Genomic DNA, 18750 nt, shown 5'->3' with positions numbered 1-18750 from the left:
AATTATATCATTCAGATGTTTGTGGTGGGCATAATTCTTCTATTGTAACTACTTTCAAAATTCTCGGAAATTATTTCTATTGGCTAGGTATGTTTAAAGATGCATGCTTATATGTGAAGGATTTTGAGAAGTGTAAACTCTTTGCAGGTTGCCCTCAACTTGCTACATTGCCACTAATGCTAGTTGTGATTGATGAACCTTTCCATCAGTGGGGTATAGATTTCATAGGACCCTTAAATCCTCCATCCAATGTTGATCACGTATATATCCTAATTGGAATAGATTATTTCACCAAATGGGTGGAAGCAACCCCAACTAAGAAGGCTAACTCGCAAGTGGTGTGCGAGTTTTTGATGGAGTACAGATTTGTTAGGTTCGGGGTTCCAAAAAAGATAGTGGTAGATAATGCAACCTATTGCTCATCTGACGAGATTTATATGTTTTTCTATGAACATGACAATTCCTTGGCATATTATCCAGATTATTTTCCTTAGGGAAATGCTCAGGAAGAGCCTAGCAACAAGAACTTGGTCACCATAATGAAGAAATTGGTAAGTGATAATGTTTAGAGTTGGCATAAGAAATTATATCAAGCGCTATGGGCTAACGAGATTACACCTAAGAGAGCTAGTGGTATGGCCCCTTTTGAATTGGTGTTTAAAGTGGGAGCCTAGGTATCCCTGCCCCTGGAATTATTAGCTGCTAAGTTGCAATCAATAATTGAAGATCCTTTTTTTCTAGACTACTTGGAAAAAAGAGTGATGTATCTGAATAAACTAGAGGAAGAAAGAGATAAACTTGTGGATCACATTACTTAGCACTAGATGAAAGTAAAGAATTTTTCTGACATGATAGCCAAACCTCACAATTTCACAAAAGTAGATGAAGTTCTTTTATGGGACAAGAGGAGGGAGCCCAAAGGAACACACAATAAACTTGATTCACTGTGGAAAGGGTCATTTGATGTCATAGAAGTTGTTGGTCCAAATTATTTCCACCTAATTTACTCAGATGGTACTGGTCTTCCCTTTACATATAATGGGCAAGACCTAAAATTGTTGAAATTACAATCCCTCAAAAAGATCCTTCCACTGTACATATCCTTTTTGGATTTCTGGTTTGCTTTTGTTCTATTTTTTGTCATGCCCTATTTTTGTGTTCTTTAAGTCTATCCTATTCCCAACATTCTGAGTTCTCTGTGTACTCTGCATACATAGTCCCTAGTTAGAGCCCCTTTTAGCCCTAGTTTTGAGTCACCATTATAACTTTTTGGTTCCCCTTTAAAATTTGAAATCTTATGTCAAGAAAGTTCTTTGTGTTTTCTCCTTCTCAAGAGTAATCATGCCTTGCATATGGAAGTCAGTCTTGTGATGACTTTTTGTAAGTCTTTCGCTTGAACCACTTTGAACCTCTTTGAACCTTGGTTCAAAGTAGCTCAAAGCAATTCAACCAAATCTTTTTGTTACTAACCTTTTTCTATAGGTAGGACCTACTAAGTGCAGCAAAAATATTTACTTGATCCAATTCAAACCTCTTTGAACCTTGGTTCAAAGAAATTCAAAGTAGTTCTACTACTGAGGATTTTACACATAGATAATATTAATGATTCTTAAGAGGACAATGGTTCCCGAGAAATTAAATGAGGTGTCCAAGTAATGATTAAAAGGTCTTGTATGATTTATCATTGCTTAAGGTGAAGGCCGAGTTGTCATCATGATTAAAAGGAAGGAAAATATTTCATTTGGGGGTTAGATTGGATGTCAGGAGTTTATAATTATTGCAAGGACATTCATGAAGAATGATCCTTTAATGAAGGAGCCATGTCATAGTTTTAAGCATGCAAGTTAAGCCGCAACAATCTCTCCATGAATACCTCATTATGAGGTGGTACTTTTTCCAATATGTTCCCTTACCTTTAAAACACTAGTTTCCCTTTTAATCGTTTTATCATGTGCAAAGGTGAATTAGAAGAGGAGAAATTGTGAAGGAAGGGATATTTATGGTTTTTTGCTAGCTGATCACAAGTGAGAATACAAGAAATCCCTTTCCCTTTTCTCCTATGATTGTTACTTTCAAGATCAAGAGAAGTGTTGGGTTTTTCTTGAACCTTTATTTAGAATGAGATCTATTTTGCATTTCTTTTGAAATATTTCTAGTCTTGAATGTAAGAAACCTATCATTTCAAACACTAATTTAGAAGGATTCAGTGCTAATAAGTTACAAGAGAGTTTTCTTGAACAAGCTAATGAGGTTAATGGTTGCTTAGAAATACTAACAAGTAGTTTAATCAAAGCTTCTATTTTTCCTCCCACCCTTTTAAGTCTTGAATTTCTTGAATTGTCCATTCATTACTATGATGCAAGAACCAAGAGTATTTTGAACAAAGATGGGGAACCAATATTTTCCATCTCTAGGGAAACTATCTTGTCAGTGTATGCATCTACATGAGAGCACATTTGTTGCCATTATCCCTACCCAGTCTCTAGTTGAATACCAAGAGAACCCAAACAAGTACTATAACATGATGGCTAGGAAATGGATAGAGACTAACTATAAAGGTTGTTCAAGGTTGCCTAAAATAATCACTAAATATTACGTCAAGCCACATGTCCATGATCTCATGGTTTTTCTACACTAGGTTAAAGGGTTTTCTGATGTTTTCCCCTTTGAAGAATTGATGTGCCATTGCATAGACATTATCTTGAGAGAAAAAAAAATTCCTAGATTGGACAAAATTGATAGCTAGTTCACTAGGAATCATCTCAAACATTCTAATATGTCGAGAGAAGATTTCTAATGTCTTCCTACCTGACCTATTACATTGCACGTGTCAATAATATTACTTCCCTTCCCCATGAACCTTGGAATGGAGAAGTAATTCTTTACCAATATTTTCCCCTGCTACAAAAGGACAAAGTGTTGGAAAAAATTAGGAAAACTCATGATGTTTTCATGAAAGTTTACATTCTAACCTTAGAAGAGCACCAATGCTAAGACTATCCCTAGAGGCCCAAAGGCTAGTTCAGATATACGGAAGCTCCTTCAATCAATTTCCTAAGTTTACATACCTACGAGTAGGAGGATTTGAAGAAGAACCTATGAAGCTACCTTGGTATTCCTTAGATTGTTTTATTATAGCTGAGATATGTAGGAAATTATTTTCTATGATTAAAGATAACCTACCTCAAGATAAATGGGAGCCTATTTTTCATGTCAGACTTGGTCATTTAGCTTGCAATAATATGATCAATGCCTCTATGATTCGAAGAAAATTTTTCAACTTTAACCTTGGTTTCTACTAGGGAAGGAGACATTTTGATAGCAAAGGTTTTACAACAAAGGTGCTCAATCTTATGGGTCAATCACCAACAATTCCTCATGTAGAAGATTTATGGAAAGATTGTAAAGATGAGAGATAGCTGGTTAAAAGGGATCATTCAAATTAACACTTCCTCAACTTAGTTAAGTTCAAATTGGAGGGAATAATTGAAGATGGTTCAAATGTTGTTGAACCGAGATGGGAAGAGGCAAGTGACCAAAAGCAACTAGAAGTGGACTGAAACTAGGATGAAGAAGATGATATAAACCTTAGAACCAAATCCATTTTAACTTTCACAGATAAATAGTTAAGGAGGAGAAGCATGAAATTAGTTAATGAGAAACAAACTACAAAATCTCCAAATGTGGTTTATTTCTCTTAAATGTTAACTTTTGACTTCCTAATTCATCTCATGTTGCAGGTGATATTTCAACTCCCAAGAATCCCAAAAGAGTAGTATCTCCTAAACAAATCACAACTTTTAGAACTAGGTCCAAGATCAAATCTGAGGCACTCGCACAGTGGAAGGTTCAAAAAGAGAAAATGATGACTCCAGGATAGGATCAAGGAGAAGAGCTCACCTTTTTAGATAATCAAGATGGTGATGTAGAATTAATATAGGCTTCAAAGTCAAATTAGCCTAGTTTCATGACTCCTCCCAAAGGAAATCAAGGGATGATGGCCACTTCCACTATTCCACCATGTCTATCGATTTCAGTAAGCAAAAAACCCATCCTTCAACTAGTGTCTATACCAGTCAAGGACATTGTCACAAAATACATAGCTCACGGTTCTAAGAGCAACAAGATAAAAGGGTGCATGGTTGATCAAAGACCCTGTGACTAGAAAGGTGATAGTAGAGGTGACTATCTATAAATAGAAGGATGAATCTACCAAGATTGACATAGAGAATTTCAAAGTTACTACTATGGAATTGGGGGCCATCACCAGAGATGCTAGGAAACACTTCTTCAAATTCTCTATAGATCATATGCTAACTCAGTCTAAAAGGGATAGCAAAGAAAAGAAAGAACTAAAAAGGTTGGTAATTACCATGGCTGAGTACATAGATTCTCTAATGAATTTTGGTGCTCTTTCATTAATTCAGACTCCTAAATCTTTTGATCCTGATTCATCAGATAGCCAACAATTGGTTAAACATATGCAAAAGGGAAAATTACTCTCAAAAAAAATACATGAGTGGGTGGGATCCATAATAAAGGAGGGAAGTAAATTTATTATGGATTTCACTACCATGTATTTAGAAGGAGAACCATTGTTGGGTGAGGTCCAAACCTTTGTTCCGATGTGGGAGGCTGATCAAAGCCAATGCCAAGCCATTGTGTTTTAGGTCCATGAAGTTGGAAAATATGGTGTGTTGAAGTTTCTAAGAAAAAATCCCATGAAAATTGTAGACTCATGCATGTTATTCATCCTCAAGAATAATATGGGTTGGAAAGATCCAATCTACAAAGGAGCCATTGAAGAGATACAAGCGATGGAACTTGAAGTCACTGGAATGCATAAGGAGCTATCAAAGGACATGTAAATTGTGAACCCTATAGGCATCTTATAGTTTGATGATGGAAACATGGACTCTAAGGTTTTAACTAAGAGCTTGAATGACACCATGTCTAGTGTGATATCCCCATTTTGACATATAATTTTAATAATATATAAAAGTTTATAATAGTAAAATGATTAATAAAGTATATAAATTAAATATACAAATTATTATATATAATATATATTATCATGCGCGCGCGCACACACACACACACACATATCTAACACTAATACTATTAATGATGATAGGTATAATATATTTTATTAAACTTATATAAATATTAATTATATATATATATGTATATGTATATATATGTATATGTATATACATATATGTATATGTATATGTGTATATATATACATATACATATATATATACATATACACACACACACACAAACACACACTCACACACACACACACACACACACACACACACACACACATATAATCAAACATCGAGAGGAATAGCATATTAACTATTACCAAACTAATACAAATAAAAAGGAAAATTTGTAAATGTCCTAAAATAGGACATTACATCTAGGATAAAAGATAGTGACACTGCTACTTCTAGAGACTTCACCACCCTGGCCAATATTGATTCAATGTTATACTTAAATAAGGATCTTATGCCAAGACAAAGTCACAGAAAGATGCCTGTAGATCAAAACTACTCAACTTGAAGAGTCCTCACTCCCATACGATGCAAGAATTTGCGAGCACTTTCAAAAGATGGAAATTAGTCAAACAAACTATGGTGGATGGATGAAATACTGGCAAAGATGTTTAGTTACAAACAGTTAGCTTTCATGTTTTGAATTTCAAAACTTTTTTAAAAACTGTTTTCAACCGAAAGGTTGGATTTTGATGGAGGTTTTTTTAGGTTTGTAAAAGACTATAAATGTTGGAACATTTGGCTAGAACAGGGTTAAATTTTAGTAGCTTAAAAACACTCTGATAAGGCTTCATATTGTTCAAGTTGGTTAGATGGAAATAGTAATAGACAGATAGTAATATATGTGAAAGTTTTGTCTTAATGACTTTGTGCTTGGGAAGCATTTTTTGAATATATACCTATCATATTTTACTATGCTTTGAAACTTAGTGTTGCAGTAGAATCAGTTATGGTTACTTTATGAGCTGTGATGGTTAATATTGTATGACATCTATTGATGTTTCTCTTGATGTTTGTATTCATCGCTCATTTGTGAAAATTGCTTTAGGTTGTTGTAGGATTTAAGTTCAATTTTGAGTCTTACTCACTTATGGAAAGACTATGATCTTTTTGATTAAATGTTAAATTTTTGAAGTTGTAAATCAATACTTTAGTACCTAAGAGTACGTTAGTGTCCCTTTAATACTTTCTAGAAAAAGTGTGTAATTTGTTTGTTTTGATCTTTCGAATTCATTGATAAATTATTTGTAAAGGGAGTTGTACCTATAAAAATTCAGAGGGAAATGATTAACATAACGTTTACCCAACTATTGTAAGCTTTTTAGATTTTCGGTCTTTGGCATAGATTGAATTACTGAATTTTGTAAGAAAGACAAAATGTTCACCAAGGTGTCAAGAAAACTTGCACCATTTAGAGGCTGAATTCATTTGGGTCTTTATGAGGGGCATAAGTAGTAGCAACAATAGGTGGGAAAGGAGCAACAATAAAATTAATAGGTGGTCACATGGGTGGAGGATTCTTAGTGTCAAAAACTTCCAAGGTAGCTAGCACTTCAAATAGAACATGTCAATTGTATTTGTGTTCTCAGATAAGCTATATACACATGCACTAGACCTTGAATTAAGATGGAGGGGGAAGATATGTCATCTCTACTTCTTCTATGGATCCCATTTTTTAAAATAGAAGAAGCAACAAAGTGATAAATTGGAGGATGGAGTAGTTGGATGTAATGGTTAAAAATAGATTTTTTTGGGCTATTTAGTTTCTACCATAGAGGTATGTGGTGGAATGAAAGATATTGCTGATGATAAGGAAAAATTGGTGTATAAAAGGGTTTATGTCACATGGGTTTCTTTCACGAGTTAAAATTAGAATTTTTTTTGCTATTCACTTTCTACCATAGAGGTATGTGGTGGAATGAAAGATATTGCTGATGGTAAGGAGAAATTAGTGTATAAAAGGATTTATCTCACATGAGCTTCTTCCACTTTCCAATAAAAAGAAGGTTCAAAAATAATAGAAATCATAAGAGCACAAAGAAATTAAGGAAATAAATCTATACAATAGATTTGTCTTTTCGTGTTCTACTATAGACATAGATACAGAAATAAGTGACAAGTTTTAAGCCCCTAATATAAGAGGATGGCATCACAGTTAGTAACATTAGCTACTAGAGTGTGAGACAAAGGAATAGAAGAAAATTACAGTAGTCAAAGAAAAGATAGCAAAGAATATCTTGAGCATTAGCTTGAAAATTGCTGCATATTAAAAGACTATTTGTTATACGTTGACCATCGGTTGATTCTTAAAGTTATTTTCACATCAAAACTAGTAAATTTAAACAATGGAAAATGGCTACATATTAGAAGACTCAAAAGGAGAACAATCACCAAACCTGTATGTGAAACATCAATACTGATTCTAAACATTGTTTTAACAAAAAAATAAGCGACCTATTCTGCATATTGAAAGGCTCAAATCAAACTCCTTTTGAATTACTAAGTATGATTTTGGAGATGAGAACGCATCATTAACTCATAAGAAACAAGCATATGAACTAGAGCCTGTATAAATCCAGCGGCAATCTCATAAGAAACAAGCATGTAAACTAGAGCCTGTATAAATCCAGCGGCAACCATGGGCCAACATGGTTAGAAAGCAAGAACAGTTTCAGATACATAACAGTACATCAGACGCTTTAATTTCAAGTAACTCATCACACTTTTGACTAAAAGACGCTTTAGTTTCGAAGCAACTCATCTCACGATTGACTAACAGACGCATTATTACTTGATTCATTTATGACAATATTGACCAACACCTTTTGACTAACATATTGTGGAGTAGAAAAGACCAATTGAAGATTTTCAACCCCTAACACATTTTGACTAACATAACGTGGAGTAGGAAAGACCAATTGAAGATTTTCAACGCCTTCTACTTCTATTACAATACTGACAGATACATTTTGACTTCTCTAATGTGGAGATGAACACTAAAAATAGATTCAACGTCTTCTATAAGCAGTCTCTCTTTGGGCATTGAAGTAAATGGCAGCCACGGGTAATCCGAGTCTATTTATCTCTGCAAATTGCCTGGTGTTGAAGTGGCAGCGAGATGGAGGAGGCTCCACTGCTCCCTGCCTCCTTTGCTCAAACAATGTGAACACATATCGATGGATCCCAACCATAGGCCTCGGATTCTCATAACCCACCATCTCACAACCAAAGGAATTTGATTTTGTACCCGGTATATCACTCACTACCCTGCACAAAAGGCAAATCAAAAAACAAATACATTACACTCATCTTCCAAATCAACAAACGCTACTATGATATCAAATTTCTACTCTTTTGATCAATGTTGTTCTATAGTAGACACATTCATGTCATGTTTTCTTCTCTTCAGCCATCTATCATCTATTGTTCTCCTTAGCTCTCCATTCTCATTCATTAAGTGAATAGAATTGATAAAGATAGAGTGCTATCTTTCACCATTTATCATCTTTCCTTTCCTCCAACTATTTATCATATATTGTTCTCCTTATCTCTCTATTCTAATTTGTTTTCTTTAACTAAATAGAACTGAAAAAGATAGAGAACTATCTTTCACCATTTATCATCTTTCCTTTCCTATAACTATCTATCATATATTGTTCTCTTTAGCTTCCTATTCTCATTTGTTTTCTTTAACAAAATAGAACTGAAAAAGATAGAGAACTATCTTTCTCTATTTATCATCTTTCCTTTCCTATAACTATCTATCATATATTGTTCTCTTTAGCTCTCCATTCTCATTTGTTTTCTTTAACAAAATAGAACTGAAAAGAATAGAGGACTATCTTTCACCATTTATCATCTTTCCTTTTTTCTAACTATCATATATTGCTCTCCTTAGCTCTTATCATTTCTTATTCTCTTTTATAAAAAAAAAAAAAAAAATAGTGATGTCTTTCACCATTTATCATCTTTCCTTTCTTCTAATCATATATCATCTTCTGTTCTCCTTAACCCTTTATTCTCAGTAACTAAATAGAATTGAAAAAGATAGAGAACTATCCTTCACCATTTATCATCTTTCCTTTCTTTTATCTATCTACCATCTCTTCTTATCCTTAGCTCTCTGTCATCCTTTGCTCTCTTTAACTAAATAGAACTTTAAAAAAAAATTGGGAGTTATCCTTCTCCAGTCATCACCTTGTCTTTTTTTTTTCCCTATTTATCATCTACTGTTTTCTTTAATTCTTTTTATCCTTCTATCTCCTTTTGTCTTCTTTTAACTCTCTATATGTCCTCCTTTGCTGAAGAGAAAGGATGATGGAGAGATGTAATAGATGGTAGATGGCAAGCACTTAAAAAAACAAGAAACGAATGTCAATTTACAGTAAAGATGAAGAAAACCTTCAATCTACCCAACAATCTTTGTTGAGGAAAGGATATGAACGTGACAGAAAGTCCCATACCAGTGAAGATACTCCCGTCCAACAGGGTCGCTAGGGCTAGGTGCATCGGGGTCCGTCATTATCTGCACATCGAACCCATTGCCAGATGGTTCAACGTAAATTGCAACAACTTTGAGGTCAGACTGCATGTTGGTTATGTGCAACGAACTCACTACGTTGACAACTTAAACGAATAAAAAATCAACTTGAACATATGAATATGTATATCATCCAATTATATGATAAAAAAGAAGTGATATGTATTACCAAGGTGAAAAACTTGGGAGCATCACCGCCCATGAGTTGAACTTGAGGGGGGGCTGTGACAGAAGAAGGCATAAGCTCCATTCCATTTCTTACTTCGATGTTGGAGTTGTACACAACGTTGAGCTTCACAGTGGGATTAAACGCATCAAGAACATCTCCAATCACACCACCCATTACTAGCGGCTCTATCAATCTTGACACCATTCTTTTGTCTTTTAGAGTCGTGGAAAACGTGTTGAGCAAAGAATCAATGTTTTCACAAAGACTGTAAAGAGGAGAAACATAAAAGGTTTCGGAGTGAGGCAGAGCTATATATAAATCAGAGGATAACTGTTGGAGAAAGATTGAGAGATTCTATTGGACAGAACTTGCTATTTATACATGGTCCAAGTCTTTATGGTGGGGGCTTCACCCATGACTTTGGGTGCACAAACTTTATTCATTATTCACTTCTCCATTAAGGCATTTTTTTGGTTCGTATGACAGGTGGAAAACCACCAGGTATAAATATATATTGTTCAGAGTGTCAATATTATAATAGTTTCGACACTTTTTTTCTTTTTTGGAACATAATTGATGTGCATCTATGTTGTTGACAGGTGTTCATCATTCTTCCATTAAATATGCCATGGCGGTCGTCTTGGGTACGTGGGTGAATCTTAGTTACGCAGACGGTCTTGTACAGCAAAATGTATCCGAATTCAGATAAACATTAACTTTCACGATGCTTCTTGTCGCACTCTCTCAAGTATTCTATCCTTTATTTGGAATTGATGGTTTACTTTTGTAGAGAGAGTACTTGGTCATATCGGTCGGTGATGTACATTCTCTTATGAGAAAGATTGGTTCCTATTTGTTGGGACATAAATATCCTCCATCTGCTCGGAACCATGATGTAAATTAATTAAGGAGATTACATATATGGATACACACGCAAGATTTATGTAAATATGATAAATAATTATCTTAATTCCTTTTGTGTACTTATGAAATAAAGGATGGAGATCTTTCACCTCGCTTTATGAATAGCTTAAAGATTAGGAGGTCTGTGGTGGGTGGTGTTAAAATTGAGCTTTTTCAAGTAGTAGATAGTCAAAAAATAATAATAATAAAAATGGACAGAAGAGCAAAGAAGAAAGAGTACTTGATAGGAGAAAGAGTGCATGATTTTAATGATAATGAAAAACAAGCATGCAAGGAATACCAATGTTCCTTGAAGACAAAAAGAAGCTAAAGAAGCACCAAAAAGGATTTAACAAGAAGAATTTATAAAGACCAAAAAGTTATTGCAACCTAACATATGATTAAGTACTTTTTGTTAGAGGATCATTTTTTGACTTTCCATGGGTATCATTTCCTCGTCCTTATTGAATCAATGTATTGTAAGCCTATTAGTTTACTATTCTTTTTTATATTCTTCTATAAAAAAATGTCATTTAGAAGCAGTTTACCACCCTTTACACTAGTGTCTGATTTATGCCATGTACAACTATTGCCTAAGGAACACCAATGCTCTCCATCCCACTCCACCGTAATCCTCTTCTTGGTAATAACTAAAACACACCTCACACTAGTATCTTCAAGAAACTTAAACTAACTTTTGAGATTGCTCCTTCCCCCTTGGTTATCTTCATGTGCAATGAACTACACTATTTCTATAAGAGACAAAAATTACACTACAAAGTGACACATATCTATTAGTTGTAGACATGGACCACAAAATTACACCAAATAAAGGTAATAGAAATATTATTGAGTTATGAAATTTTAGTTGGGAAGGGAAAGAGTGTCATTAAATCCCTTAGAACAACCCCATTGCTTCCCCCTCGCCTTCCATTGAAACCTCAAAAAATGAGCTAGTTAAAGAGGATAGAACCACATCATTAAAACAATGAAGCTTAGTAAGGCTAGAAAAACTTGATAATGTTTGCCAAGATTGCAAAGGACATAAAAAATGAACTCATTTGAAAATGATACATGTGAATATTTGGATGACTTCACCTTTAATGGAGAAGAAATCAAGAGCAGAAAAGAGAAAAGTACAAAGCCTCCTAACCTGCTAAATGAGATTCATTTTTCTATCCTCGCACCTTATAAATGGGCCTTTGAATGGTTTGAAAAATCTAAAGGATTATAGTGACGATGAGGAGGAATACATTATTGGTGGAGAAACTAGGCAGTTCCAAAATTAGTATGTGATAGCTATAGAGTTGGAAGGACCTAAGTTTCAATGCTGATAACCATGAGAACCCTCCAAATTGTCTTGAATCTTGAAATCTAAATGGAGAACTGATTAAGAGCATTATGAATGGTGTGGAAAGCCTAGTCAAGACAAATAAGTACTTGATGTATGATGCAAGGACTTCCAAGGGTCATAGCTTTTGACTCGAGGTGGGTTCTTCTTCAAAAATTATATATGTGGTTTCATTAGATGAGTTGTTTGGATTTCCAACACAATTTCATTCAATTGGAGGGAGTTTCAACAATTTGTAGTCTAGCTAGAAAGTTTGTTTAGATCTGAGAAGAACCTCCTTATAGCAATATCGTGAGAATGCTCGAAATAACAGAATACAAAGTGATAGCAGAACTCAGAATAAATCTACTGATCGCAGGCCACTTCGAGGGGGTAACCTCCTTTGAGCAAGCTCAATACAATAAATTCGTCCGTGCCCATCAAGGGCCTCAACCTATTCTTATATACTGGGTACGATCTAGAAAAGTAATACTACCTATGCATGTGGGATAATAAAATAAACTCACGGGACGACTTACAAAGCATATGCGTCCAACAACTCTACTCTAACAAAATAAACAGAAGGAACACACAGGTTCCTAACATCCCCTCTCCCTTAGAAAAAAGCTTTGTCCTCAAAGCTTAAGGTGTGGAAATTGTTGTTGAATCTGAAGAAGGGGTTCCCAGGTAGCATCCTCTGGTTGCATGCCATGCCACTGAATCAAGACCTCAGAGATGGAGCGAGAGCGAAGCTGGCGAGTGCGCTGGTCAATGATTGCCACCGGCTCCAGGATAATGGATCCTTCCGTATCCATTTCAGGGAGAGTAGTTTGTGCTCTGACAGTGGTACCCAGAACTTTCTTTAGACAAGAAACATGAAAAACTGGATGAATGCGGGAAGAAGGAGGAAGTTCCAGTTTATAAGCAACTGAACCAATCTTCTGCAGAACCTGATAAGGCCCATAAAATTTTGGGGCCAGCTTATGACGCCCTTTCAGCTTTAGGGAGGATTGTTTGTATGGCTGTAGACGAAGAAAAACCATATCCCCAACTTGAAATGAGCGCTCAGAACGGTGTTGATCTGCTTGCTGTTTCATCCGATTACGGGCCATGTGAAGATTATCCTATAAGGTACGAAGAATCTGATCCCTGCTGTGGAGAACTATGTCAACTGCCTGGACTGGTGAGCTGTTGGGAGTGTAGGGAAGGAGCACTGGAGGTGCCTGACCATAGACTGCTTCATATGGAGTCATTTTAGAGGCAGTGTGGTAAGAGGTATTGTACCACCATTCAGCTAAAGGGAGCCACTTGGCCCACTGATGTTGCTGTTCGGAAGTGAAGCAACGAAGATAAGTTTCCAAGCATTTATTGACAATTTCCGTTTGACCATCAGTTTGTGGGTGATAGCCCGAACTCATCTTCAGTTTGGTGCCAGTTTTCTGAAACAGTTCAGTCCAAAAATGACTGGTAAAAGTTGCATCACGATCAGAGACAATGGAAGAAGGGAGTCCATGAAGACGAAATATCTGGTCCATGAAGATTTGTGCAACAGAGGAGGCAGTATAGGGGTGGCTGAGGGCACAAAAATGACTATATTTCGAGAGACGATCAACCACAACCAAGATCACTGTCTTGCCACCGGATTTAGGAAGCCCTTCAATGAAATCCATAGAAATATCAGTCCAAATCCGTGTAGGGATGGGCAATGGTTCGAGCAAGCCAGGAAGGAGGGTCGTTTCACCCTTGTGGCGTTGGCAAGTATCACATTCAGCCACCATCTGTTGAATCGTCTGTTTCATTCCTTTCCAAAAGAAGTTTCTCCTTGCTCGCTCATAAGTTTTGAGGAAGCCTGAGTGCCCTGCTGAAGGAGAAGCATGGAGTTCATAAAAAATAGCCTGATGTAGAGCTGGGTTCTGAGGAAGCACTAGCCGACCCTTGTATCGAAGAGAAGCACCATCCCAAGAGTAATGTGGTATAGCAGAAGGATTATTGGCTAGCTGGTGAATGATTTGAGATAAAGAAGAGTCGCTGTCATAGCCCTGCTGAACAGACGCTAACCAATTGGGAATGGGCTTAGAAATAGCGGAAAGGGAAGCTTGATTATCAAATGTGCGAGAAAGAGCATCTGCCACAATATTCTCCTTACCCTTCTTGTAGGTGATCTCATAATCATACCCCATGAGTTTGCTGACCCATTTCTGTTGTGTAAGAGAGGATACCCGTTGTTCCAGGAAGTATTTCAGACTTTGGTGATCGGTTCTGATGCAAAAATGACTCCCTAAGAGGTATGGTCGCCACTTCTGTACAGCATGCAAAATAGCCATCATTTCTTTTTCATAAGTAGAGAGGGCTAGATTCTTACCAGAGAGGGCTTTGCTAGTGAACGCAATAGGATGGTCATCTTGCAGGAGAACAGCACCCAATCCATTGCCACAAGCATCACTCTCAATAGTGAAGGGTTTGGAAAAATCTGGCATCGCTAGAACAGGTGTACTGCACATAGCCTGTTTCAGTTGTTCAAATGCAGTCTCAGCAACAGGGGTCCAGGAGAAGGCATCCTTTTTTAACAGAGCTGTCAATGGTGCTGCAATTTTCCCGTAATCTTTGACAAACTTGCGGTAGTAGCCAGTCAACCCCAAAAAACCCCGAAGGCTCTTGAGAGTTTTAGGATGCGGCCAAGTTTTCATGGCATCTATTTTTGTAGGATCCACCTGCACTCCATGGTGTGCAACAATATGCCCGAGATACTCCACTTCCTCCTGGCCAAACACACATTTAGATAGTTTTGCACAGAGTTGATGATCAGAGAGAAGTTGCAAGACAAGCTCCAGATGATGGAGATGCTTAGCCCAAGTTTTGCTATATATGAGGATATCATCAAAGAAGACCAGAATGAATTTCCGGAGGTATGATCGAAATATGTTATTCATCACTGCCTGAAATGTTGAAGGAGCATTCGTGAGGCCAAAGGGCATGACTAAAAATTCATAGTGACCATCATGTGTGCGGAAGGCAGTTTTAGGTATATCCTCCTCATTAACCCGAATTTGATGATACCCAGAACGAAGATCTAACTTGGAGAAAAAATGAGCCCCATGAAGTTCATCAAGAAGTTCATCAACAACTGGAATGGGAAACTTGTCCTTTATAGTGAGATGATTAAGTGCTCGAAAATCAATGCAGAGTCGCCATGACCCATCTTTTTTGCGAACAAGCAGAACTGGAGAAGAAAAGGGACTGGTACTAGGGCGAATAATACCTTGCTTCAGTAAGTCACGGACAAGTATCTCGATTTCGGTCTTCTGATGAAATGGGTAGCGGTAGGGCCTGATGTTGGGCGGAACACTGCCAGGAAGGAGCTGAATACGGTGGTCCTCTGGACGAGAAGGAGGTAATCCCACAGGTTCAGCAAATATACCAGAATACTTGTCCAAAATGTGTTGGAGATCGGCAGGAGTGCTAGAGACTGCTGATGGCTGCATCTGAATGGAATGGAGCTGAGCGATGACACCATGTGAATTCTTCTTAAGAAGTTTTTCCATACGGTGTGAACTGATGATGCTGAGAGACCCTGGTTGTAAGCCTTTCAAAGTGTGTTGGTGCCCCTCGGCTGAAAACTGCATCCAAAGTTCAGCAAAATCCCAGAGAATGGGGCCAAGAGTGCGTAACCATTGGGCACCCAAAACCACATCACAGCCACCTAAGGGTAAGGCAAACATGTCAGAGCGCATGTTATAATCTCCAATAGAGAGACGCACATTGCGACATTTCCCTTTACAAGGTAAAGTGCCCCCATTGGCAATCATGACTTCAAAGCTAGAGCAGGGATGGATAAAGCAATCAGCCTGTTTGGCTATTCATGGATCAATGAAGTTATGAGTGCTACCAGAATCAATGAGTATAGTAAGAGGGATCTTCTTGAAGAAACCTTGGACCCGCATGGTTTGTGGAGTAGTGACTCCTGCCAAAGCATGGACAGATATCTCTGGTGGAGCTTCTGGGGAAGGAGGTTCAGGCTGGTGAGGCTCAACCTCAGCATCCACTGTTTCCTGAGCATCTACATATTCTTCCAGTTCCGGTGGAGAATCCACATCCAAGAGATAGAGCTTTTGCTGAACACATCTATGGCCCCGAGACCATTTCTCATCACAATTATAACAAAGCCCTTTGTCTCGCCTAACTCGCATCTCTGTTTCTGACAAGTGCTTGATCGGAGTAGTTCTGGGAGCTGGTATGACTGGAGGGTTGTGAGAACCTGTATTTCTGAATGGAACAAAATTAGATCTGGAGCGTTGTAGAGCACTAATCTTGTCTTCCGCTAACTTAGCCAACCCAAGGGCTTCCATCATTGTAGTAGGTCGAAACATTTTGACTTCTGAGCGAAGTGCATCCTTCAGACCACTGACAAAACAACTACGGAAGAATTCATCAGACAAGCCCTCTGTGTGATTAGCTAATTTTTCAAACTCTGTCTGGTATTCTCTTACAGTGCCTGTTTGACGCAGTTTAGTGAGTGCTCCTGTGAAATCATCAAAGGAACTAGGGCCAAAGCGCTCCAAAATGAGGGTGCACAATTCGCTCCACGTTGGGCCTACATTAGCCTTGATGTACCAACGGAACCATTGAAGAGCTTCATGTTCCAAATGAAAAGATGCAAGGGAGACTTTGTGGTTATCCAAAGTATTATGCAAGCTGAAATACTGCTCTGCCCTATAGATCCATCCAGTCGGATCAGAACCATCGAAGCGTGGAAAATCAAGCTTTGGTCCACGGAAATTGCCAGAAGAGGACCCAGTATCTCCTGAATGGTTTCGGCTCATGGCTGACTGCTGAAAGTTAAGACCCAGAATTTTGTCATCCAGATCTTGAAGTCTGGTTTTGAGGGATGCAATTTCCTCTTCCATGATTTTTGCTCCTGTACGCGTAACAACCATAAAACAAGGTTTTTTTTTTTTTTTTTTTTTTTTTTTTTTTTGAAATGGGTAGAAGATGAGAAACAAAAACTTTTTTAGTTACGGCAAACTTGGATTTGGGTAAAACTCATATAGGAAATGGGTGTTCGACGGGTGGTGGGAGACTATCTGGGGACAAGGGAAAAAGAAAAATGAGGGTTTCAAGGGTAGGGAGGCGAAATGAGGCGAACAGTCCAAGGGGGATAAGGGAGCAAAATGAGGAATTGAATCTTGTGGCTCAGTTTGGTGGCGATTGGATGAGAGGTGAAAAAGATAGGGCAAACCCTAAAATTAGATAAATGAGGGATTTAGGGCTTTGATATGTAAAATTTGGGGTTGGGTCGCCAAGGAAGGAAGTATGCGAAATGATATTGCAGACGTTCTGCGGAAGTATGAGCAGAAACAGAAAGCAAACAAGGAAGCTATGACTAAAAAACAGAAAAATTTTTACTCTTTTTTTTTTTTTTTTTTTTTTTTTTTTTTTTCTGAACAGTCGACTTAGAAAAATTCACTCACAGACAGAACAACTGAAAAGAGTTATTGCAATAACAAGAGATATAACAGAATACAAAGTGATAGCAGAACTCAGAATAAATCTACTGATCGCAGGCCACTTCGAGGGGGTAACCTCCTTTGAGCAAGCTCAATACAATAAATTCGTCCGTGCCCATCAAGGGCCTCAACCTATTCTTATATACTGGGTACGATCTAGAAAAGTAATACTACCTATGCATGTGGGATAATAAAATAAACTCACGGGACGACTTACAAAGCATATGCGTCCAACAACTCTACTCTAACAAAATAAACAGAAGGAACACACAGGTTCCTAACAAGATCTCTAAATTTAGCTTTTAGTGTTTTTTTACTCAACTTTTAGAATTTTATTTCTTTCTTGTAACAACTCTAACATTATGTGTCTAATATGAATATTAGTTGGCAATTCTATTTATCTTAGTCTAGGGAAACATTAGGCTAAAATCCATCTTTCTAGGACTTATTTTAGAAATTACAAAAAATTGCAAAATTTAAGAATTGTGAAAAAAATTCAAAAGGGAAAGTTTTTTGTTTTTTGTTGAGTTTTTTTTAGAAATTTAAGGATTTTTTGAACATTGTAGGAGGAGGTTGATGAATGGAAATTCGGAAAGTTTCAAATCTGTATTATTGTCTAATTGTTCTTATTCAATAATCTACTTGATGAAATAGTTTTGAGTTCATATACGTGTATTGTATCAATGTATTGAGTTGCAATGCAGGCTATGATATTGAGTTTAGAGAAAAAATGGGGGGTAGATAAAGCCGAAAGAAATAAAATTGATGCCTCATACACTTAGAAAAAATAATTAGAATGCATGCTTGAAGGATGAGGTTATATTTTTGAAGTGCGCTTTACTTTCATTTTCATGTTGTTCTTTACTAATTTGGGTGTCTCAAGATTCTTGTTTCTCAACAATATTAGCAATAGAAGTGGTTGAGCTCTATTAATATTATTTGTTTGTTGGTTTTGTTATAATATTTTTTGGTGTTATTTAGCATCTTTTCTCTCTAAACCTTAAATTTTTGTTTTCCTTCTTTTTATTTTTGGGTGATCTAGTTTTTTATTGACCTATAATGGGTTGGGGATCTTTCTTCACTTAGTCTAGTCCAAACATGTCTACTTAGTAGATATCCCAATGATTAAGTTATAGTTTAGAACCATTTAGTATATGTACATACACACGTGTGTGTATGCATGTGTATGTGTGTGTGTGTGTGTGTGTGTGTCTATATATATATATATATATATAGTTATG

At 36.9% G+C, this 18750-nt stretch overlaps 1 protein-coding gene across 1 annotated transcript; it reads right to left on the bottom strand.

Annotated features, from left to right (window-relative positions):
- Positions 1-7629: 7629 nt before the first annotated feature.
- On the bottom strand, positions 7630-10034 carry LOC149532002 (CEN-like protein 1). Its single transcript, XM_089808534.1, has 3 exons — positions 9773-10034; positions 9527-9588; positions 7630-8330 (listed from the first exon to the last, which is right to left on the bottom strand). The coding sequence occupies exons 1-3, from the start codon at positions 9974-9976 to the stop codon at positions 8072-8074; spliced, it is 525 nt and encodes a 174-aa protein (XP_089664660.1). The 5' UTR covers positions 9977-10034; the 3' UTR covers positions 7630-8071.
- Positions 10035-18750: the final 8716 nt, after the last annotated feature.

Source organism: Cupressus sempervirens, chromosome 11, assembly GCF_028749045.1.
Source record: "Cupressus sempervirens isolate cs-2001-9-10 chromosome 11, ASM2874904v1, whole genome shotgun sequence".
Taxonomy (NCBI): Eukaryota; Viridiplantae; Streptophyta; class Pinopsida; order Cupressales; family Cupressaceae; genus Cupressus; species Cupressus sempervirens.
Note: the sequence above shows the minus strand (reverse complement) of the source record. Positions and strands in the feature narration are given on the sequence as shown.